Raw genomic sequence first — 23,625 nt, forward strand, 5'->3', positions numbered from 1 at the left:
ATATTTACAGCTTAATTAGCTGAAGCCCTTTTACGACTCCAGCTGTTAACTATTAGATTTCTGTGCCTAAGCTTAGCAGCAGGGGGAAAGCTACAGAGCGGGCTGGCAAGGGCTTGGTGTCCTGGGGGTGTGGAGTGTACCCTAGGGGCCCATTACTCGTTGTTTGCCAACCATTAGCACAACGAGTAAATGAATAATAGATTGAAGGATCCACAGAGATGGTGGTTTTCTCATGCATCCTTCTCTTTCCTCCCACACAGGGGCCCAGAAGCAGGACCTGGGTAAGTGAGCTCCCACTGTCAGCGAGTGGCTCCCACGCTGCCCTCCCCTACGGCCACGCCTTGCCCACTGCTTGCACCTATTCTTCAGCAGTAGCAGCCTCACCCTGCTTTGCTGGGATGGTTCTTGCGAGTAACATCACAACAGTCATAGTGAAGGAGATGTTTCTGTTCTATATATATATTTTTTTTCCCAATAGAGCCCGTTTTTCATCCTGGCAAGACCTACCTGTATGACTACAAGACCTTCGTCCTGCACGGACTGCCCGGTAGCGGCCTGGCAATGGCAGGAGTGAGGCTGACCTGCAAGCTGGAAATCAGCTGTGTGTCTCAAAGTGACCACCTTCTCCAGGTAAATTACCACGGGTCTGGGAACCCATCTGCCTGCTTGCATCACGAACCTACAGACATTCGATTCATACTTCCATGCTGGTGAAAAAAAATGACAAGAAGTTACAGAGCTCACACAAAACTTCAGGGCCGTTCCTGGAGCTGAGACGACCCCATAGGACCAAGAACAAGTGGTTTCACTCAAGCAGAGAAGCAGTGATGATTTTCCTAGCGCAGGCGGAGGTGTGGTCATGGGCACTGCGATTTGCACCCCATATCCCCACAGAAAAAGGATCTAGAAGACACTACATGGGCAGAAAGCTGTAAGAGGGCACTTGGCGTTCGTTGTAGGAGTTTACTCAGTGGGTAATCCTCTGCATGTATTACTACATGCGCATGTACTACTGCAACAATACTTCACACGCTGATGCAATTGCAGGCGCTAGGTAACCTTGCTGGAGCTGCTCTAACCTCAGCAGTTGCAGACAATAATCTTGAGTATGATTTAATTCACGGAGACCAGTGATGAGCAGTGTTCCTCAGGGGTCAGTACTGGGGCCAGCGCTGTTCACTGTCTTTGTAAGTGACACGGACAGTGGGATTGAGTGCACCCTCAGCAAGCCTGCCAATGACACCAAGCTGTGTGGTGCAGTTGACATTGGAGGGAAGGGAAGCCATCCAGAGGGACCCTGACAGACTTGAGGGGTGGGCCTGATGAAGTTCCACAAGGCCAAGTGCAAGGTCCCGCACATGGGTCCAGGCAATCCCAAGCACAAATACAGGCTGGGGAATGAGCAGATTGAGATCAGCCTTGAGGATAAGGACTTGGGGATGCTGGCTGACAAGAAGTTCAACATGACCCAGCAATGCGTGCTTGCAGCCCAGAAAGTCAACCATATCCTGGGCTGTATCAAAAGAATTGTGACCAGCAGATCAAGGGAGGTGATCCTCCTTCTCTACCCTGCTCTTGTGAGACCCCACCTGGAGTCTTGTTTTCGGCTCTGGGGACTCCAACATAAGAACAACATGGACATGTTGAGGCAAGTCTAGAGGAGGGCCACAAAGATGATCAGAGGGTTGAAGCACCTCTCCTATAAAGACAGGCTGAGAGAGTTGGGGTTGTTCAGCCTGGAGAAGAGAAGGCTCCAGGGAGGCCTTACAGCAGCCTTCCAGTACCTAAAGGGGGCCTGTGAGAAAGCTGAAGAGGGACTTTTCACAAGGGCATGTAGTGACAGGACAAGGGGGAATGGCTTTATACCAAAAGAAGGTAGATTTAGATGAGATGTAAGGAAGAAGTTCTCCACTGTGAGGGTGGTGACACACTGGAACAGGTTGCCCCGAAAGGTTGTGAATGACCCATACCTGGAATGTTCAAGGTCAGGCTGGATGGGGCTTTGGGTAACCTGGTCTAGTAGATGGTGTCTCCGCCCATGGTAGGGCATGTTGGAACTAGCTGATCTTTAATGCTCCTTCCAACCCAAAGCATTCTGTGATTCTGTGATTGATTCTGAGATTAATTTGAGAAAACATGACAAGAGGTAAGCCACCCTTGCAGCATTGATTATAAATGCCTAAAATAAAACACAACACTGAACCCCCACCATTTCCCTCTACGCACGAGAATGTGCTTTTATAGGGTGGGAGGTGTGTGTGTGTGTATGTGACCAGACAAGTACGAGCCTGCAGACATGCATTTCCCACTAGGTAGCAGTCAAGGACTTGTGTGCAAGCTTTATCTATGGCTTGATAAGCTCAAAATGGTAACAGCTGCTTCCAAAGAAAAAGAAGTCAGCTCCCACTGGGCCATCTTCTGTGTGAGGTCCCTGTGAGGTCCCACAGTCACCTCTGCTGCCCGATCAGCTGTGCTGAGGCTTTGGTGCTCTGAGACTTGCTGGGCTGGAACTGCAGCCAGTGTAGTCCCCGTGTGTTTCGGCTGGCAGCCTGAGCAATGGCTGGGCTGCCTTGCAGACGAAGGGACATCTCACTGGACACTGGGGAAATAGGTGAGTATCTTTTCTGTACGGATTGCTGGCAGCCAGTGTTTTGCTCACCAAACAGCCTTCACCAGATTTGCTTAAGTTTTGAATGATCCTTGCATGATGTTATTTTTCTGACAGAAACCCTTCATGAAAATTGCATTTCGTAGGCCTAGCACAAGAATCCGAGGAGGAAAATATTTCCTGTGGTGTTGGGCAAGTGGCTTGTGTCCAGCCACAGACTGGAAGTGCCGAGTTTCCCTGTTATTGCACTGTTTCAAACTGAATGAACAGGATGAATGTTTTCCTAATTTCGTTTCCAGATTCAGTCACCAAAGCTGGAGGAATACAACGGCTTCTGGCCCATGGATCCCTTCACTCCGTCTCCGAGGCTCACAGAGATCATCACCGCATGTTTCAGCCAAGCGTTTAAGTTTGAATACACTGAGGGAAGGGTTGGAAATATTTTTGCCCCTGAGGACTGTCCCATTCTATGTATTAACCTAGTGAGAGGGATTCTGAACATGTTACAGCTAACCATCAAAAAGTCACAAAATGTGTATGAACTACAGGAGGTTTGTTTTTTCCTTTCTGATTTTACTCTTATCCTCATTTTACTGTTATATATTGTTGTCTGTACATGCACTTGCTGTTTTCTTTGACCTATTTTCTTTGACCTATTTATTGCTGTTTCAAGGGGAAAGTTCTTTGTGTTTCACCAATACTCACAGGCTGGGATTGAAGGCATTTGCCAAACCAGGTACATTATCCAGGACTACGGCAAGAATAAGCGTGCCACCATTTCCAAAAGCAGGGACCTGACCGACTGCCAGGAGCAAGCAGTGAAGAACGTGGGAATGGCGTACATCCGGCCCTGCCCCACCTGCCCCCTGGTACAAGCAGAGCGGAACCTGCTGCCACGCTCAGGCACAAGCCATTGCCAAACACTCCCGCATCGCACTGATGCTAGCAGGGAGTTTGGCTCGCCTGTGCTCAAATAACTGCTGCCCATTCGTATTTACAAGTGGGTCTCTTTGCACTTCTAGAAAGTCAGAAACATCAAGGGTACATCGATGTTCACTTACAAGATGAAGTATGATGACGGTGGGGCCTTGATGACGTCTGCTACATCTAAGCAGGTGTACCAGATCTCACCCTTCAATGAACCCAGCGGGGCAGCAGTCGTGGACGCAAGGTAGGTGCCATGAGGGTGTCCTTAGCATAGCTATGGTGAACAGAGCCAGGAGAAGATGCCAAAAACCTATTTAGTGTTGATTTGCAAGTTAACAAGAAGCATCTGGCCTGTGGACTGCAAAGGGCCAAGGCACCGTACATCCCTTGGGATGCCCAGCCAGCCATGCCCTGTTGTTTGGGGGTTTTGATGGGCCACCTGAAACACTTGTCCAACCTCTCAGAGACTTTGACAAACCCTAATGAAAGCTCTTGCCAGTCCTATGACACTTCCAGATAATCCTCAGCAATGGACAAACAGAAGTGCACGATCCCTTTGTGGTCATTGCGATGTTTCTGCTGGGCACCCATCAGTCTGCTCCAACCACTGTATGTGTCCTACATGCACATAGTGAGGTTAAAGGCTACCGATGAATTTCTTTGTCTCCCTTGAAGTCAAGAGCTGTCTTTGGTCAACATTAAAAGGATCTCTATCCGTGCACCAAAAACTCAGCTGCAAAACCAGGGGAGTCTTCGTTATCATTTCTCAGGAGAACTACTCCAGATGCCAATTCCTCTAATAAGGATTAAAAATCCAGACTTACAGGTATGAGGGGCTTACCTGTCATATTCTTATTTAGAAGGTTAACAGGTCATCACATAATCATTTTAGATATGGATCTTTCCAACTGTCTGCTTTTCACCCATAGTTAACAGAAACACTGCGTCAATTAGTTGAGAAGGACGAGGAAGGAGCCACTAAAGAAGCTTCAGCCAAGTTCTTACAGATGGTCCAGTTTTTTCGTATAGTGACCCTTGATCAAATCGAGTCTCTGTGGGCGCAGTTTGCCAAGGACCCTCCCTACAGGTAACCGTATTGCCTTCAGCCAGGACTTCTGATCAGAGGCGTGCTGGGCAGTGGGGATAATGACTCCCCATCTCCCTGGCAGGCACTGGTTCCTGAGCGCCATCTGTGCTGCCGGAGCTACTGACACATTCAGATTCCTGAAGCGAAAAATTCACGATGAGAAGCTGAGTATCTGGGAAGCAGTTACGACTCTCCCTCTCGCCTTCCATTTCATTACACCCAACAAGCAAACCCTAGAAGTTGCCTCAGTGAGTACAGATCATTCTTCCTTCCATTTCCTTCTCACTCCTTTTTAAAGGTGAATTCACATTACTGTAAGTGCAAGATGCAACATATTTCCTTCTAATTTTGTAAAATGCAAGGTGTTAACACAAACGGAGAATGCTTTAGAAAACATTTCCAAACTTTTGTTGCCAAGATTTTCTAATAACTTTGATATTTGAGGTAAAAAGCACAAACCCTAAGAAAATTGCTACTGATTTCTTTATGCCAAAATATTTTTTTTAAAATAATGGTCTAACTCAAGAAAATAATGTAACCAAAATCTAAAGTACATACAATATAATTGGGGTGAGTCTGTTTACTTTTATTATAGCTGAATGACTAGCATTTGATTTAACTTCTGAAAATATTTAGGAAAAAAACAAAGTAATTTTATCTGTTTATTTCTCAAATGTAATTTTCACTAAATAAATACCAGCGCTAATTACTAGAAACATTAAAGACTGCTACTTCTTTCTTCTGCAGACCTTTCTGACCTGTCCCCAAATCCAGAAAGCGCCAATGCAGCGAATAATTGTTTACCTGGCATATGGCAGCATGGTAAATAAATACTGTGCACAGACCTCATTTTACCCAAATGAACTTCTTCAGGTAGGTGACTCTCATTCTTAAAATGCCTCTAATTTAGCTCTCACAATGCTGGCAATTACCTAACTCGCTGTTTACAAGCCTCACTCTTAGCTGTGATTGATTGCTTGCAAAATTGCAAAGACAGAACGAAACACCGAGTTGAAAAATCTGGTCTTAACAGTTCAGAATTTCAAATGTAAGGGGTAGAATTCCATGGGGATAACAGATCCTATAAACAGCCTGAAACTGATTTTAGGCATGACAAATTTAGGATTAAAGCCAAATGATTATGGCCCTTCTCTTTGCATTAAGTAGAGCTTGCTTCAAAACATCTGTTAAAAATGCACTACAGTGTGAATACAAGAAAGGCAGTGCATGTATCATAGGTTGGGGCTTCCAAAGAGGCCCTGCCACATATTCGCATCTCACTGTCAGAAATATTCAGGACTCTGTCCTTGGACTATGCAGCTCTGGCTCCTTACTCAGAAGAACCACAGCACTGAGATGGCCTGCTGGTATTTGACATGTTAAAATCCTCCAAAAAAGAGCAAAACAAAGCCAAGCCACCAGAAGGGTAATTTACCTTCTTAGAATGGCAAAACTGTCTCAGTAAACTTGCTCTCGCTATAGGAAGTGAAAAATACGCAATTGTAACCGGGCAGCTGCGTAGAGCCTGGGAGCTGCAGGCTGGGGCTGGTGGAGGTGTCCTAGGGAACAACCGAACCCAGTGTCAGCTCAGGGCTGCTCTTGACCTTGCAAAAGACTCTCTGGTGTAGGCATCCACTTAGGATTATCTCCTACGCTCAGGCACAATTTGAAATCAGTGATGTGTAAGGAGAAAATTAAGTTTGCTTGTACATTCCATGTCTGGCATCTTGAAAACAAGGGTGAGATTTTTCCTGTGAGAAAAATCTGGATGGCTTTATTCCGGACTTTGCACCAGTAGTTGTTTTGCTTGCTATGGCGATGCGTATTTTCATGCATTATTACAAAATCATTACCTGGTAAGATTAACACAGTCTGCTCTGTTTTCAGCCACTCCACAACCTTGCTACTGAAGCCACCAGCAAAGGAGATGCCAAAGGCATGGCCTTGGCCCTGAAAGCCATCGGCAATGCAGGAGAGCCAGCCAGTATCAAACGCATCCTGAAGTTTTTGCCAACATTTTCCCTGGCTGCAGCTTCACTACCAAACAGAATTCATGCTGATGCTGTGTTGGCCTTGAGGAAAATTGCCAGAAAAGACCCTGCAAAAGTAACTGAAATTATTATTTAAACAAGTGTCTTAGAGGGTATGATTTGTTTTGACTTAGTGATTCAGGAATTATAAAACCATCAGGTAGCATTAGCAACTCTGGGCAGATTTCTCAGTTACTGGTCATCTTCTTGTCTACGCTGCAAATTCCCGGCATCACCTTGTCCTTGCTGATATCCTGAGAAAGAGGTTGCTTTAGTCACAGTAACACTGGGCCCATTGCTAGGGGCTGTTTTTCCCAGCGCTGTTCACTGTGCACCCAGCAATATCTTCATTTTCAGTGACAGGGCTCAGGCTCAAGTCTCTGTTTAGGGTTTTGTTCTCCATTCGCTGCAGGTCACACGTGCGCAGTTTCGGAACCACTTCTCACTGAGAAGTTGTGAGGTACTCACAGGTTGTATCTTCCCGCTCTAGGTAAGGGAGATCTCCCTCCAGGTCTTCATGGACAACACGCTTGCTCCTAATGTGCGAATGGTGGCTTGTGTTGTCCTCTTCGAAACTAAACCTGCTCTTCCAACTGTAACAGCTATGGCCAGCTCGCTGCTGACGGAGCCCAGCTTACAAGTAGCCAGTTTCACATATTCACACATGAAGGCTTTGGCAGTAGGCAGGATCCCACAGCTCTATCATCTGTAAGTAGAGGGAAAAGTACATTTTTCAGTAGAAAATAGTGACTTTTTTCTTTTTTTTCAGTTTTCTAAAAATTCGGTCACAGTCAACTATCTTCATATGGTTTGAACTCTTTATTACTCAGATCTGCTGCTTGCAACATGGCCATTAAACTACTGAGCCCCAGGCTTGACAGGCTGACCTTTCGTTACAGCAAGGTCATTCATACCGGCATTTATTCCCGTGAGTACCAGCCCTGTTCGCTGCTTCAGCTTAGGTAGCCAAATGCTTTTATTGGGTTCTGTGATTTTCATCCAAAACCCAATCACAGGTCATGAGTTTAGCGTGCTTGGGAAATAGCAAAAGCACAAGAGCTTCCTAACATGCAAAATCCCCTGCGGGTTTCTAATACACTGCGTATCTGGTGGAAAAAGTGGTGCCTCCACGTGGATTTAGGCCTCTTTCTTCAGTCAGTGTGATTGTGTTGACTCTGCCCTAGAACAAAGCTCTCCTCTTGAGGCTGCAAACTTGAGGACCTGTGGGACTGAATCTTAGCAGTATGCCTTGTGATCTGCTACAGCATGTACCTGAGGCAGCTTACATGCACCAGACACCTTGGAGACCCTAACCAACATCCCTACTGCTTTTTATTCCTGTGATAGATGAATATCAGGCTGGCACCATTTGGAGGTTTTACCTAATGAACAGTCCCAGCACCATGTTTCCATCTGATATAATCACAAAAGTAAGAGGATATTATGCAAATACTGCAACAGATATTATCGAGGTAAGTACTTCATTAAAACAGCCAGCTAAATGCTAGCCAGCTACAGATAGTACTTCCTGTTAAGCCATTTGGACGGTGATGTAGTGTTTAACTCCATCTCTGGCTGTGAGGGTGGATGTGGAAGAGAAAATTTAGGTAATGAATATGGTCTTACTTAGGCTTCTTCTTTTATTTGATCTTCTTGACATTCACATTCATCAATAAACACATTCAGCATAGATATGAAAATCTAGAAGGGCAGAGGAAAGATTATGCAGCAGGACATTCATTTACCTACCTAAAGTCACATGGCATCTAGGGTATTTTGCATAAGTACAGGGAGATGGCATCTGAAATTAAACTTCGGCCAGCAGTGCAGCCAGGGCAGCATGAAGCTCCATGTAACAGCATGCAGGCATTTACTCAGCTTCTTGGGCAAGCTTTGCAAGGGCTGAGCTCTGCCCTAAAATTATCCCTGCTAACTAATTCAAAGCTGGCTCAGCGTGTCCTCAGCATCTGCAGCCATAGCCTGCAGTCATCTACCAGGTAGACATAGCCTTGTAAGTGCAATGGCTTAATGAAGGACGCATTTAGAGCAGCCTTGGTGAGTGTAATACCAGGTACAAAGATTTTCCTGGGCTCTCTTGTACTTGGGCTATGATGTCTGACTCTGTCTCCTACAGGTGGGTCTCCAGTCACAAGGCCTAACCAAGCTTATCAGGAAGCAAAATATTCCCTTTGCTGAGTATGATACCTACAAGACACTGAAGGAACTCGCTAAAATGGTATGTTTCCATGTGCACTTCTGATCTGTTTGCAATACACAGTTCCAGCCAGCTACAGGGGTGCATCACCCAGCCACCCACCAAGCCATCCCTTTGATGTTTCGATGAGAAAGGAGTCAGTCCTCCTGTTTGGTCAAGGAAAGATGTACTTACATTGTACTTATGCTGTCAACAGATGCCACGTTTTCACTCAACATGTGTCAGCCCTTAATGCACAGTACAAAAGATGATGATGATGCTGGCAGCCAAAATTCATGAATTTTAAAGTGCATGTTAAAACACAGTAAGTGGTTGCTCTTCTAAAGTGGTTATTGAAGAAGATTTTTTTCATGAGTCCTTGAACCCACTACTTACAGCACAGAAAGTATCAAGTCCTTACCTCATCCTTATGTGGGGAAACTCCCACTGAAGTCTGTTACACAACATAAGGAAGGCCATATTGGTTCAGACCTGTAAGATGTCTGTCCATTTGTTGGCTGAGGAACCAGGCTTAGCATCCTTCAGATGGGATCTGCTCTTTGCTAATACATTAGTGTATTTTAAGTGACATTATCTGCTGTTTCTCTTTCTCCCTATCTCTCCTTAACATCACAGCTTCCAGGATGGAAAGAACTGCCTTCTGAAGACTCTCTGGTGTCCACTTACATCAAAATATTTGGTCAAGAAATTGCCTATGTCAACATTGATAAAGATGCCATTCAGCAGACCATGATGGTACTGACAAGGCTGTTGTCTTTTTTGTCTGTGATGCTGAAGAATTTCCTTTTCCTGTCTCTTCTTACCTACTTACCTAACCTACTCCTCTGTTTACAGAGTCTAACTGGATCATCAAACTGGCAGCCAGTGGTGAAAAAAGTGATGGAAGAGGTCCAGCAAGGCATTTCAGGCCGATGGACCCTGCCGATTATGGTGGGCGAGCTGCGACACATTGTCCCCACAGTGGTTGGTCTGCCACTGGAGCTTAGTCTGTGCGGCACCACGCTGGCCCAGGCTGTGGCTGATGGTGAGCTTGGAATGCCAAAGCAAGCAGTTTCCTCAACGTAATTGTGGGTCCAACTCCTCTGCTGAAATTAAATTTCTCTGTAATCTTGAAAATACTCTTGCAATGTGGAAACAGCATTCAGCTACCTCCAAAGAGTTTCAGAAGTAATTAGCATGTTCCACCTGGGACATATTTGTATAACTCCGGTTTAGAGACACAATCTTTAAATAATCACATAAAGTATTTCAAAATGTAAAAGCACTGTCCATGTGTTAACTATTACACTTATTGAAAACATTGTATCTCCAGCATTTAGTGCTTCTCTGTCGATATAATTCCTGTCTGTCTTTTGCAGTGAAAATACAGATATCACCACCGTTATCTGACAATTTTAGACCTTCTCAGTTGTTGGAAGCCAACGTGGATGTTCATGCTGATATCAAGCCAAAGTAAAAATTACATGTATCTTCACACACACATGCAGGCATTTATATTTGAACTAGAGATGTGATCGCGTGTTGTTATAGGGGTCTTACCTGTCCCAGGTTTGGGCTGGCTGTGCTAGTCCGGAGCAGTGAAGTTGTGAGAAAGCAACACAACCACCCGATGCTTTACGACCCTGCAAACATAGCAATGTCCTCTGCCCACAGGATGAGGCTCTGCCACTGCTAAAATTGCTCACATTTGTACATGTTCAGTGAGTGACTAATGATACTAAGCTGGGAAGATGCATTTGCTTATGCATGAACGAGTTTTTACAAGTTCAACATAGAATCATCTGGCACAAGCTGGGGGGAATCAGGGGGAAAAGGGGAATGCTTCTGGATCCTCAAAACCAAAAGCAAAAGTATTAATAACTATAATAGTAGTAATGATAATAGTAATAGTGAGTCATAATAATAATAATAATAAAAAAAACCCCAACTAGGCACAATCTGAAGCCAGAAGATTCTGGCGTTAGCTTATCCTCAAGCAATGTGTCAGTGACAAAAGAGTGAGAGGGTTCACGTTAGCTTTGTTCTCCAGATAAATCCCTTCACCTTTTCCAGTGGCACTTCAGCTTTTCTATCCTGTTTCCTTCATGCATCAGTAGTGGCTCTTACAATAAACAGAACAGTGTGAAAACGCAATTTTGCATTTCAAAGTTAATCTGTAATTATGCATGTTTTTATTTGTACTCTTTCAGGGCTCATTCTCATATGATTGCAATGATGGGGATTAATACACAATACTTGCAGAGCGGTCTTGAATTTCATGCAGAGTTCAGTGCCAACACTACAATGAAATTTGATGCCAGGATAAATATGAAGGAGAAAAATCTGAAGATTGAAACCTCTCCCTGCCATCAGGAGGTTGAGCTTGCAGCTGTGAGGTACAGAAGAGCTTGTTGTGTTTCGCTTGATATGTGTTACTGATTGTGAGCTCCCTGTTATAAAATCATAAACATACAACTCCCTGGTAGGCTCTGCCACACTTTGGCAGCCACATAAAGCTTAGTGTTGTCTTTTTTGTACCAGGAAAGATGGGTAAGCAAAACCAGAAGATGTTACTTGTGTGCCTTTTATCACCCACAGGAGTGAAGTTTATGCTATTTCAAGGAACATGGAAGAAGTAAATTCTGAAAAGAAATCCCAGCTTCTCCCTAAAGAAGATGTACAAAGTATCTCTCACCAGCCATTTCAGCCATCAGATGGATCTTCAAAACCTGGCAGCTGGAAGGTAAGGAGGCCTCCCACCAATCTGTACTGCAGACAGGTAGAGAACAGCCAGCTCCTCAGAGGGGCTGAGCCCCCCCAGCACAGCAGCTGGCTAACCGGATCACAAACATAGAAACTGAGATGCAGCAGCTGCCTGACATATCCCAAACCAAGCCTAACATAAGTCCCAATGGATTCAAGACATCATTCACACTCTGCTCACGCTCACCATCTCATGCAGGTAGGGTTGCTTTAACAGCATGTCTTCCTATTTCTTTAGTCATGGGGAGGGTGTGTGAACTTCATATCCCTTTTTTTTCTGAGCCAGAGCAATGTGGAAAAGATGGCTCTTGGGCAGGATATACATTTTTCTTCCCAAATCCTGAGGCAATCCTCGCAGTGAATTGCAGAAGCACATTCTTGTGTGCTTTTCAGCTTTTGAGGCTGGCGTGGGAAGGCTGGATTGACTTGCAACAGGAGGAGTAGCAGCCCAAAACTGACTCAAAGAAACAGCCCCTCCAAAGAGCCATGCAGGGAAATGTGTTTGTGAAACACTGCCTGGGGAAGGCTGAGCAGGAGAGCTGTCCTCTTCCACAGAGCACTTTGGAGGACACCCCACTGCTTCCAGTGCTTGGATGTCTAACTTTAAGCAGTGCTTCCTTGCTTAGGCAGGACTGTCATCATTCTCTTCATTAACAGGAGGAAAGATTTTAGGAACTGTGACTTTTTTTGTGTGTGTGGAAAACTTCTTTATTTGCCATATTTTTGTTTAATGCAGCAAAGCAATACTCCTGCTGTGATATCCAAAGGATACCATCAAGGTTCAGAGGAGCAACATCACCACAGTGTAGAAGGAAGACTTTATGCACGCACCTTCTGTACAAAATTTGACAGTCTGGGATGTTCTGCTTGTCTCAGCCTAAAGACACGAAATTCTGCTTTCTTAAGAAATACATACCTGCACAAATTAGTTGGAGAACTTGAAGGCAAAATAGTTTTGAAGCCAGGTACAGTCATGACAACAAACTTTTCTGTCCATCTCTGTGAATGCTGCTCAAGCAGAACAACCCTGGAATGTATCTTGACTTCAGTTCATACAGATGCTGATGCTGACCAAATACAGCTGGAGATTCAGGCAGGACCCAAAGCAGCTTCCAAAATAATCAACATGGCAAGCTCTGGGTCTAAGGAAGAGGAGGAGACATCTCCATACGAGGACATTCAAGTTAAACTCAAGAAGATTCTAGGCATTGAAAATGTGTTCAAGGTAAGAGACCTGGAGAATCAGAGAAGGAAATATTTTCCTCTAAATGAAGCCAAGGGTTTCCAGTATGGAAAACTGGCATGGGAAAGCAAGGATTTTGGCTGGGAAGAATGGGTCTAGGTGAGTTCTGGTGTGGCTTCTGCAGTGTGTGGGGCCGAAACTTGTATTTCCTTGAAAGCCTGTGGTAAGCAGCTTGTCTGACACCCAGAGAAATGATACAGAACAAGCTATAAATTCATAACGCTTTGAACTGTTTTTGGAGGTTGCAAATAACACACGGCACCGTAAGAGACGGGTTCACAGAACAGAAAAGTCTGCAGCTACAGACCTCTGGGCAGAGCCTGGTGCAGCCCACCTCTCCAGCTTATCCTCTTCTTCTACTGCTTCCTCTGCTGATGGTAAAGAGCCTGGGAATGAACACAAGAAAGGTGAAAGAAGGCAATCTGGGAAGAGGCATGGCAGCAGCAGCAGTGGCGGGAGAAGTAGCAACAGTGTCAGCTCTGCTAGCAGTAAAATCTGCAGCAGCAGTAGAGAAGACCACTCTGGAGAGAGGCACTGCAGTGAGGACAGTGAATACTCCTACCAACAGGTAATTCACCTAGGCTGGACCTTTTTATATTGTAATGAATTATTTTGTATATGAGGAGAGCGTGCTCATTGAACATGGACCAAAGAAAGAGAAAACAGACTGCTGAGGGTGGCTGTTTGTTGCAGGGTGGACAAGGTAACCCCTTGTTCCCCCTTTTTAACCTCTCTGGTTCTCTGAAACACTTAAGTTCCAAAGTTTCACATTCCAGAATATTTCAGTTTAAAATGTTTAAAAATTTTAATTTTCTTTTGCCTTTTGTCCATACTCAATACTGAACTTTTTGATGCATTTGTCAAAAGTTAGTTCGTTGTCTTCTCTTAGATCTTCTTGCATACTACCTATTTTCACAGGCAAATCTACCTGCTTACCAGTTTTGGTCCAACCCAGCAGATGAATGGGTACATTTACTGCTTATACTGTGAGCAGGGCCTACAACTGCTCTTCTTAGCTTTGCTGCAATTAGGGCTTAGTTCTCTGAGAATAAAAATAAGAGAAATCACTTCTGCAACGACTTTCAACGGTAAACAACTTGCTCAGAGAAATTCTCTGTTATTGCAGGATTCCAGAAGAGAAATCCTGAACAGCAGTGTTAGCTCCTCCTCTTCTTCTGCTAGTGATGAAGGCATCTCTCGAGCTGTGTCGCAGGTGGGTGTATTAACCTGCAAGAAATAAAAACATTCACTTCAGAATTCCAGTTATGGTATGTTTATAACAGAATAGGAAAAATATGGTGATTTAGCATATTAGACAATATATAGAAAGAAAATGCGTTCTTTCCTGTTTTAGAGAGGTGAGCCCATTGGACATTGAGTGTTTTGTAATATTCACTCAATGCAGGCTACATTTTGAAATGAAAATGGAGTGTATTGCTGTATATGCTCAAATTTGTGTTACTGAGCAAATAATTTACTCTGAAAATGAGAACATTTTAGAAGTGCTGACCTGCTTGATCAGAAACTGGTTTCAGGTGTGATTTTTATTGCATAGGTCTCTGTAAAAGTTCAGGACTTGACCGCCACTCTGTTGTTCATTAGGTCTTCAGTGCCAAGCATGCTTGTTCATGTTAGCCTTTGAAAAGACCTTGATTGTGCAGGACTGCTCCAACTTTGAGAGCAACCCAGGTGTTTATGCAGGAATGGTACCTAGCTAATGGTACTGGTCCTTCTCTAAGAACTGATGGAATCTGCAGCAGATTTCGTCAAAGGAAAAATTCACGCATTTCAGACAATGACCTACACGTCCACAAAACAGTAAACCTTACTCGGCTGAGGCACCTGCTCTGCACCAGCAGCTCCCAGTTGTTAGTGCAAGTAGCTTGTGGAAAAAAGGCAACCAGATCTACTTTCTCCCCCACCCACTCCCACGTAACTTGAATTCCCCTCTCTTGTCCATCTTTTCACCACACTGAAACTCTTCGCAGTCTTCAACAGTGCTCTCACCACAAACACCTTCTTCCTCAGCCACAGCCTTGCGCTTTCCCCATCTCCCATGAAGCCCTCACCCGCTCTGTCTCATCTAATCCTCCTGTCACCTTTGTCACCCAGACCTGGCAGCACAGGGAGGAGGCACTGCCCCACAGCTCATCCCAGGTGCAGTCCTCCCCTGGCCAGGTGGGGACTCCTGCCCCGCAGCTCAGGTAGGGCAGTCACAGCCAGAGCAGATCCTGCTGCAGGGCAGAAGGCTCTGACTTTGAATGGGGGCACGTGCTGCTCCTCGTGCAAGTACCACACTTTGGACTGCACTGAACAGTCCCCTCTGTCTACACAATTTACCACAGCTTTAACCACCTGGTTAAACAAATTTTATCAAAAAGACTGTTAGCTAAAGAACAGGCTGGTAAGAGAGCAGTGCCGAGTGGGGTAATTGGTTCCTTATGCGCTAGGGTCCTACTCCATAGTTCCTTTTGCTACACTGAAAAGGATTCCCAATATTACTGTCTTTCTTACACAGGTCGTGACAGCTCTCCCTTGACAGACTGTGGCAAAACTACATATGAACTGAATAGATCAAGCGATGATCTATGATGTTGTCCCATACTTCACATAAAACCAATTTTTGAATGAAACCTTTCCTTTACAAATATTTTTATCTGTGGTTTTAATACAGTAATTTTAATACTTTGTTTATGCCTTTGGTCTCCATTTCCTCTCTACTGACTTCAGCCTGAATTCCTGGGAGACAGCAAGCCACCAGTACTGGCTGCAGTCCTTCGTGCCCTCCACAGAAACGAGCAGCTGACAGGATTACAGCTTGTGCTGTACACTGATACACAGCCCTTGAGATCGAGGATGCAGATGTTTGTTTCAAGCATCACAGGATCAAGTAGATGGAAACTCTGTGCTGATGCTTCAGTAATAAATTCCCGTGAAGTATCAGTAAGTTTAAAATAATGATCAGCTCACATGTGAATGAAATATAATGATCTTACTATGTTTTATGCAATATATATATATATATACACACTCCCCTCTACTAGGGTTCACTTAAATGGGGTAAAGATTGCCAGGACTACCATGTGGCTACCCAGATTGCAACGGGGCGATTTGCTGCTTATCCAGCTATGCAGATGAAGCTCCAGTGGCCAAAAGTACCGTCAATAGTCCGAACGACTTCAAGATGGTGAGATTCTACTTTAGTTTTTGAAAAATTCACCTGTGTTCATGTTCCAGATAATGACAGATTCAGTTCTGCAATTTCTGATCTGGAAAAAATTCCCTCAATCAGTATGGTATTTTAAAATCAGATGACACCTGTCTGTTTTTCCTGTGTATTCATTCCCTTAAAGCACAGTGCATTTTAGTTTGCAGGAAAATCACTTGAAACAAAGGGGACGATGGGATTCACCTAATCTTTTGTAGTCTTCTACTTTGAAGTGCCTGAAGGAGGAAATTGGTCTCCTGCTGCTTTCTCTTTGATGGAGGCTCAGAGCAGACGCCTTACCTTGGTTCTCTGAAGGAGTCTGTCTCCTACTGACTGTGCAGGGAAAGTAATTTCCCAAAGCAGGCACCTTACCTCCAGCTTCTGAAGGTGATACAAGTACTTCTCATAAGGCTCACTGCACAGTGAACACCAAACGTTGTGTGATGCCTAGTGTAAAAAAACTGTATCTGCTGGATTCAGTTCACACAGGTGTCTGTCCATAAACACACAGTATCTGTGCAGTCACTCACTCACTGTACTTGTACCTGCATTTGCCCACGGTAACATACAGATCCACATCAAAGCCTAATCTTTTTTCACAGTGCTACCAAAACACAACTACTCATTTACCTAACCTGGCACGCAGTACAAGTTTTCACATTAAAGATATACAGGTGATTTAGTTAACAAATGTCTACTGAAGAGGATAAATTTTTTTATTAGATCAAATTACCCAAAGTGCTATTACTTACCCTGATTAGAATGAATGAAACCATCCAACTGACTATGCTGGAGCAACCACAGACCTCAGCTTTTTTTTTTGTTTTGCTTTGAGATTATGCCTTTTTTTAAAGGAATATTTTCTGTGTTTCCCTGTTTGAATCCCAAGCCTGAACCCAATCACAGAGATCTCTCTGTCAACTCACTGACAACTCCAGTGGGTGAAGAATCCTTGCTAAAAGTTGCCACCACATGACTGACACATTAATATGTAGTTTCTTATTTTTTAGCATGTTAGTATTTTAGCTTTTATGTAATTGGTGCCTATTTTTAACTCTGAATGTGTTTAAAACAGCTTGGCTATACTTTTCTCTGATATCATTCTGCTATCCATTTTCTTGAAGACTGTTTCACCCAATAACAGTTAAAATCTGCCTGGCCCTCCTCTCATACACAACGCCACGTATTCCCAGCCCTGATACAGAATGTGTTCTAACACAGAATGCACATTGCTTTACGGGGGTATTTTAGTCTGAACATATAATAACCATTTCTTTTAAAGACAGATCATTTTAATCACTTCTTTTTCCAGGTTGTATTCATTTCTCCCAGGAGCTGCATATATGCTTGGGTATTCCCAAAAGCAACAGCGCGGTCCCTCTCACCAGGCAACTTTGATTATGGCTCTGACATCTCCAAGAACCTGTGATGTGGTCCTCAAGCTACCTGAGGTAACTATTTCGACTATCTTTTATCCTGAGGCATTCAGTACTTCTGAAATCAAAGTTTAACAGCTTTTTTAACCCACTGATTTTTCTAAAAACGTATTAAGCTATAAAGAAGCTCCCATCACAAGGACGTTATATTTGCACAGTTGGTTCTGCTCTAAAAATGTATGTAGCATGCAAACACACAAAATAAGAAACAGGTCACAAAACAACCATCATGACTGACAAGGATGTTAACAATAACTCATTGAAAAAGACCACTCCTACCCAAATCTTCAAGAAGCTGAAAGGTTTTCCAGTCCTGGAAAAGATAGTAAAACTAGGCTGTAGATAAGCACCACGGCCATATAGCAGCTCTCAACATACAGGCAAAGAAAGGGTGTGAATATCAGGTAAGCACATTGTTTGGGCTGTGAACAAATGTGAAGTACAACTGCCCCAAAAGCTGCAAACTGGTGAATATCAAACTTCACGTATAGCACTGCTATTGTGTACGTTGCAGACGTGTCAAACTCCAGAGCTATTTGATGCTGTGGACAGAGGACTTGATTTCTTTTTAGCTCTGACCTAAATCTTCATTCTAATTTAGATTTCAGCCAGACTCTTTGAAAATGTTATCTCATCTTTGTATTTTGCATTTACATTCGTGTTTGTTTTCTGACTGATTTTCAGCTCACAATTTACAACAGAGCCATCAGGCTTCCCCTGCCATTCCCTTCAAGTTCAACACCAATTTCAACACTACCATCCCCTGACCAGAACGTCTTTTCCCAAGCCACGCTTTCAATCATTGAAAACCTTAAAGGTCAGTAATTAACCGTCTGCACAAGCATTGATTGATGTTGCAGATTTTGTAAATATCATTTATACTTTTGATATAACTAAACTATTTTACATTCACTTAAAAAATCAGGTGGACTTCAGATGATAGAAATAAAGCTGTCTGTATGACAATCTGTGAGGCTGCGAAGATGTAAAGAGCAGAGCGTCCTCTCTCACATTCGTAAGATTAAATGCCAAATAGTGATTCCAAAAGTATCCATTTGAGCTTCACTGCAGAGATTGCTCAAGAAGAAAAACCATTACAAAATTTACGAGAGGGACATCTAAGCGACCTCAGATTTGGGGTGCTCTGCTTGATTAGTGCTGTTTTGTAGAAGCTAAACCAGCCTCAGAAGTATACCCGTTAATTTCACCTCCTGCACTTGATTTTGAACGATTATTGTTTCGTCAATTCTGTATTAACTACTAATCACATTATTCTTACTTAACATGAATTTTAAATGCAACAGCTTTAGGTAATCCTGGGATAAGGAGTCACATTTTTCTTGAAGTCAGCGGGCTAATATCACATTTATGCATATTTCTTTGGAAAACACCAAAACTAGTCCATATTAATTAAAATTGCTGTAAAATAATTTCTAATCAGAGCTGGTAGGATTTCCAACCAAAACCCGTTAGAGTGAAAAAGGGAGAAGTTTGCTCTAGTGTGGCTTTTTTCCTCCCCATCTTCTAACTATGTATTTCTAATCCTGGTTATGACTCAATAAAGGCAGCAGCATTTTAATGAATTTCCTCTAGTGTTAATGATACGTGAATTGTCAACAACATTGGAGAAAGTCTTTTGACTACAACAAAATTTAAAAAGTGAAAAGGCCACAAACAGATTGCTGCACCAGCATCAGCTGCGACCAGAATTCATCTCACACGGTGATTGGATCATGGTTGAATCTCGAGCGGGTTGCACAGCTGTCTGGGGGCTGGAAAAGTTGGGGTTTTTTTTCATATTACTACAAATCCAATATTTCATCTGAAGGAATCAGTTTGTTTTTACATGGGAATAGGTAAAACCAGACAATGGTCTTTTCTTTTTTTTTTAAATACAAATCTGAAATAGAACAACTGCCTTATATAAAGTATAAAAGGCTTGCTTTTGACTGATTTTTTTTTTTCAGCTCGTTGTTCGGTTTTCCAAAATGCAATCACAACTTTCAATGGAGTTGAATTTAACTACTCAATGCCTGCACATTGCTACCACGTCTTGGTGCAGGACTGCAGTCCAGAACTGAAATTCCTGGTGATGATGAAAAGACTTGAAGAGTCTGCTGACCTTACAGCAATAAATGTCAGGCTCGCCAACCAGTAAGTAACTGTGAACTTAATGACAAATAGGTATTAAGCCGAATATGCTACAAATGTGAAGACCAGATAGTTAGGGCAGATTGGTGCTAGCATAAAACTCAAGCAAAACTTACTGATGTCAGTGAAAAGATTTCTAGGTGTCGCTGAGATTTGGGACTTTGTCTTTCAAAAGCGATTCTGAAATATATCTGAGGTTCACAGTAACCTAAAATCCTTAGTGCCCAAAGTTCTTCATTAATTTGTTAGCATTTAACCATCTCATTTCAGTTCTTAGTAATTAGGTAGACACATAAACTATAAATCCAAAAGGGACTATTATAATAATTTAGTCGGGCCTCTTACACTAAGCTAATAATTAGAACTAATTAGCACCCACAATCATCTCAGCAGAGACGTTGAGAAGTGGACATAGCTAAAAAGGGAATTACTTATCCCAGATTAGAGGCACTCTCTTAGGTCATCGCTTATTTGGTGCATAATATTCGAAATTAACTTAAGACACGCTTTGTTTCATCTTGGAGCAATCACCTCTGCCACCACAGGTTCTCCTTTAAAAGTATAGTCTGCCACTCTAAGGGATTATGCATACCAAAATCATAGGCTTTGATCTGTAAGGTTTCATTACCAGTAATCATTTATTTCTGAAAATTGTGTTCCTAACTGTGCCACAATGTTAGAGAATCAGAGAGAAACTGGTATTCCCGTCACCTGTTTTGTGAAGAACAGAGGGATGCTTGTTTTATAGACTGTATCTTTGTGATAAAGACATCCCTCGTCACTGTATCATTCCCAACCATTTCACGCAACTGTATGTATGTGCTTTTGATATGCTTGAACTTCACATTTCTTTGTAAGAGCAAAACCTGCTCAAATAAAACACTACAATGCACAGACTATTCAGGCTGTAAGAGAACCGCTGTAGGGAATCCAATTGCCCTTTGAAATGTAAAGTACCTTCAATTTATTCTAAGGTAAGAGCAATTATGCTGTTCTGCAGCAAGGGTCCCTGTAGCCTGGTGTCTTCCTGCCTGAGCTGTGGCCACAAGCAGACACTGAGAAACGCCTAAAGCCGGGGAAAGGTGTACTGTGAGCACTCCTTCTGGCACGTTTTCCTGGGCACTCTCAGTCTTCTTCCCAAAGAGTAGCAGATGATTCATGCCAGAATGATATGAGCAGCCTGTGGTGTTGGTTTTACCAGGACTAGAAATTGTGAGCTGAGTAGGGCGAAAAGAGAAGCATTTGTTTATACTAATTTCCTCTACTCAAAGTGAGGTTGACATGTATGTTTCCCATGGACACATCCAGTTGAAGATTAATGGTGTTCAAGCCTCAGCAAATGTTCCATACACATCTAATTCTGGTAAGAGACTCATCTTTATATTTAATTTAGTCTTTTCTGATCTCTAAAAGAAGCAGAGGATGTGATCCTTCAAACACCTCTCAAGATAAATTTGAGAAACAATTAGGTGACTTTAACATAGCTTTCACAGGGGGTGAGCAAAAAAAGAGATGTTGATCCTGTGTAGCTCCACACAAACCAAATAATGCAGGGCTGTGGTACCTTGTGCTGATTACAGAGACCCACAGAACAAGCATCTAGATGTCCCCTGGCCACAGCCACCCTTGTCACAGGGCAGGGAGCAGTCTTTCTCATTTCCCCATCTCTTTCAAGAAACATTAGAGCCTGCATTAAGTCCCCAGGAATTTAACCACTGGTTCAGGTTGGACCCTAAACCAATAACTTCCTTTTAAAAGTAATCCTTTTTGGCTTTTTTGTTGCAGATGCAAGCGTGCTGATCAGCAGCGAAAAGGAGGGCCTGTCACTAAAAGCCCCAGATTATGGATTAGATAAACTCTATTACGATGGGCATAGACTTGAGGTATTTTTAAAAATTATTTTCAGTGGTTTTATTTTTAAAACAAAACCACTTAAGTGCACCTTTTATTTATTTCCACAAAGATTCAGGTTGCTTTCTGGATGGCTGGGAAAACATGTGGAATTTGTGGAAGATATGATGCCGAGAAGGAGAGGGAGTATCAAATGCCCAGTGGATACTTAGCTAAAGATGCAGTGAGTTTTGGTCAGTCCTGGATCATCTCAGAAGACCCCTGTGCTGGAGGTACTAAGATTCTAACACATATTAATGTCACTGCCTTTGACTCACCGATCAGTCGCATCAATAGATGATTTATATTAATTGTAGCACAATCATCGTGGTTTTCGCTATTTTTGTGATTAGTGGCCACAGACTAAAAAACCTGCTGTTTCTCCTGAGTTTGGCAGTTCGCTGCAAGGTCTGGTTTTGTTGCAGTTTTATATCAACCTCTTAAGCACTATGTAGTTACCTGAGGTTTGTGTGTTCCAGATAAAATTATAAACTTAAAACTCCCTAAGATGGTAAGTTAGCATGGAAAGTAGGTAGTTTGACTGTTGACAAAAGACATTTTATGCCATCCTGAATAGTTGCATTCTTTATTTCCATTCTGTTATTTCCATGCCTTCAGTTTCCCAGAAAAAAAAGAAAATCTAGTCCTGGCTAGATCAAACTAGAGGGCATTTGATGTGAGAAATAACTGTTTTAATCTCCTCAGGCTGAAGATTAACTTAATTTGAAACCTTCAGCCTGGGAATGATTGTTCTCACCATCCAGGTCCTACATAAAAACAGCGATATGAACGTAGCGATTAAGGTGCAATACATTTTGTGTGGAACCCAACCCTCTGCGCATATGGTGGCATTTTTGGAATATATTCCTAGATGAAGCTCCCCTGGGGAGACTGGTCCAGGAAGGCCTGGGTCACAGAAGCTTCAGGACTAATCTACTTGGCCATGGCATGGCAGATACGGTGCTAGGCACAGTGCAGAAGTGGACATTCAGATGTCTAGGAGCCACTACTGCCCCCAGATGAAGAGCTGTCATAGTTTGGGTAAAGTTGAGTGCCAGCTGATCATGGTTTTCACTTGTACCTTTTTGGATTTGGACACCTGTGTCCTACCTAGATCTTACCTGTACACAGGACTGTGCCCTACGTGCCTGATTTTCTCACAGCCTAAGCCATTGACAGAAAATAACTCACTTCAATCAGATTTGATTCATGTAGCTTGTGTCACTTGGTTCATCCACTGGTCTTAGCTTTTACTAATTCTGCAAATTAAGTCCAAAAATTTATTTATATAAATTCTGTAGCTGCTTTAAGAGAATTCATGTTTTGCAGCTTGCAAGTTGCAGCGCAGATTTGTCAAAATTGAGAAGCCGGGTGCATTTGAGAAGGCGGCAGCAAAATGCTTCTCCGTGGAGCCAGTTCTACGCTGCGCAGAAGGCTGTGCAACAGCCAGCACCGTTCCCCTCTCCGTGGGCTTCCACTGCGTGCCAGCTGGTGAGTCTGCACAGAGGGCACCTGTGCGCAGCACAGCCACTGTGTCCTGACTGTGACTCTGCGGAAAACTGGAGTTGACCGTTCTAACATGTGTGTACCTCCATGTGCAAAAAAATCTCCTCACTCAACCTCTGTCTCCTCTTCTCTTATTTACAGACTCCACTCTCAACTTGGACGGACAGATTAGGCTAGACCTGAAATCTGAGGACATTGTGAGCGAGGTTTCTGCTCACACCGCGTGTTCCTGCCCACAACGGTCGTGCCCGGTGTGACACCCCACTTCACAGGGTCCACTCGTTTCTGGGTGTCGGTCAGCCCAGCCAGACTGCGACCCTGCGGACACGGCTGGTTTGGACAGTCGGAATAAGGCCCTGTCCCCTTCGGGAGATCCTTTTTCTCGGTTATTCTGGGATCTTGAAAATAATTCTGGACGCCCTTCGCCGGGTTTGATCTTTTAATAAATCGTTGCTCTGTAAAAGCGGCCAGAGAAGATCATTTCTCTGTGAACCAGCGGCTCCCTGCATGGGCCTCCCACGGCCACACCACCGGGAACGCCCCGGCCCGGCCCATACACCCGGAGGCTGCCGAGCTCTCACC

General features: G+C 43.5%; 1 protein-coding gene across 1 annotated transcript; it reads left to right on the forward strand.

Moving 5' to 3' along the window:
• The first annotated feature begins 232 nt into the window (after positions 1 to 232).
• On the forward strand, positions 233 to 23,300 carry LOC104490060 (vitellogenin-2-like). The gene is made up of 34 exons (XM_010132301.1): positions 233 to 281; positions 479 to 630; positions 2,908 to 3,159; positions 3,316 to 3,477; positions 3,631 to 3,779; positions 4,211 to 4,361; positions 4,465 to 4,622; positions 4,705 to 4,870; positions 5,370 to 5,495; positions 6,510 to 6,728; positions 7,143 to 7,360; positions 7,483 to 7,580; positions 8,000 to 8,124; positions 8,787 to 8,888; positions 9,483 to 9,602; positions 9,702 to 9,891; positions 10,226 to 10,319; positions 11,057 to 11,242; positions 11,445 to 11,589; positions 12,346 to 12,574; positions 12,659 to 12,834; positions 13,094 to 13,420; positions 13,771 to 13,818; positions 13,979 to 14,065; positions 15,583 to 15,795; positions 15,897 to 16,039; positions 17,373 to 17,511; positions 18,181 to 18,313; positions 19,464 to 19,650; positions 20,919 to 21,010; positions 21,433 to 21,530; positions 21,611 to 21,770; positions 22,867 to 23,028; positions 23,185 to 23,300. Exons 1-34 carry the CDS (start codon positions 233 to 235, stop codon positions 23,298 to 23,300), a joined length of 5,172 nt encoding a protein of 1,723 aa, XP_010130603.1.
• The last annotated feature ends 325 nt before the right edge of the window (positions 23,301 to 23,625 follow it).

The sequence above is a fragment of the Buceros rhinoceros genome, unplaced genomic scaffold (genome assembly GCF_000710305.1).
Source record: "Buceros rhinoceros silvestris isolate BGI_N320 unplaced genomic scaffold, ASM71030v1 scaffold513, whole genome shotgun sequence".
Lineage (NCBI taxonomy): Eukaryota > Metazoa > Chordata > Aves > Bucerotiformes > Bucerotidae > Buceros > Buceros rhinoceros.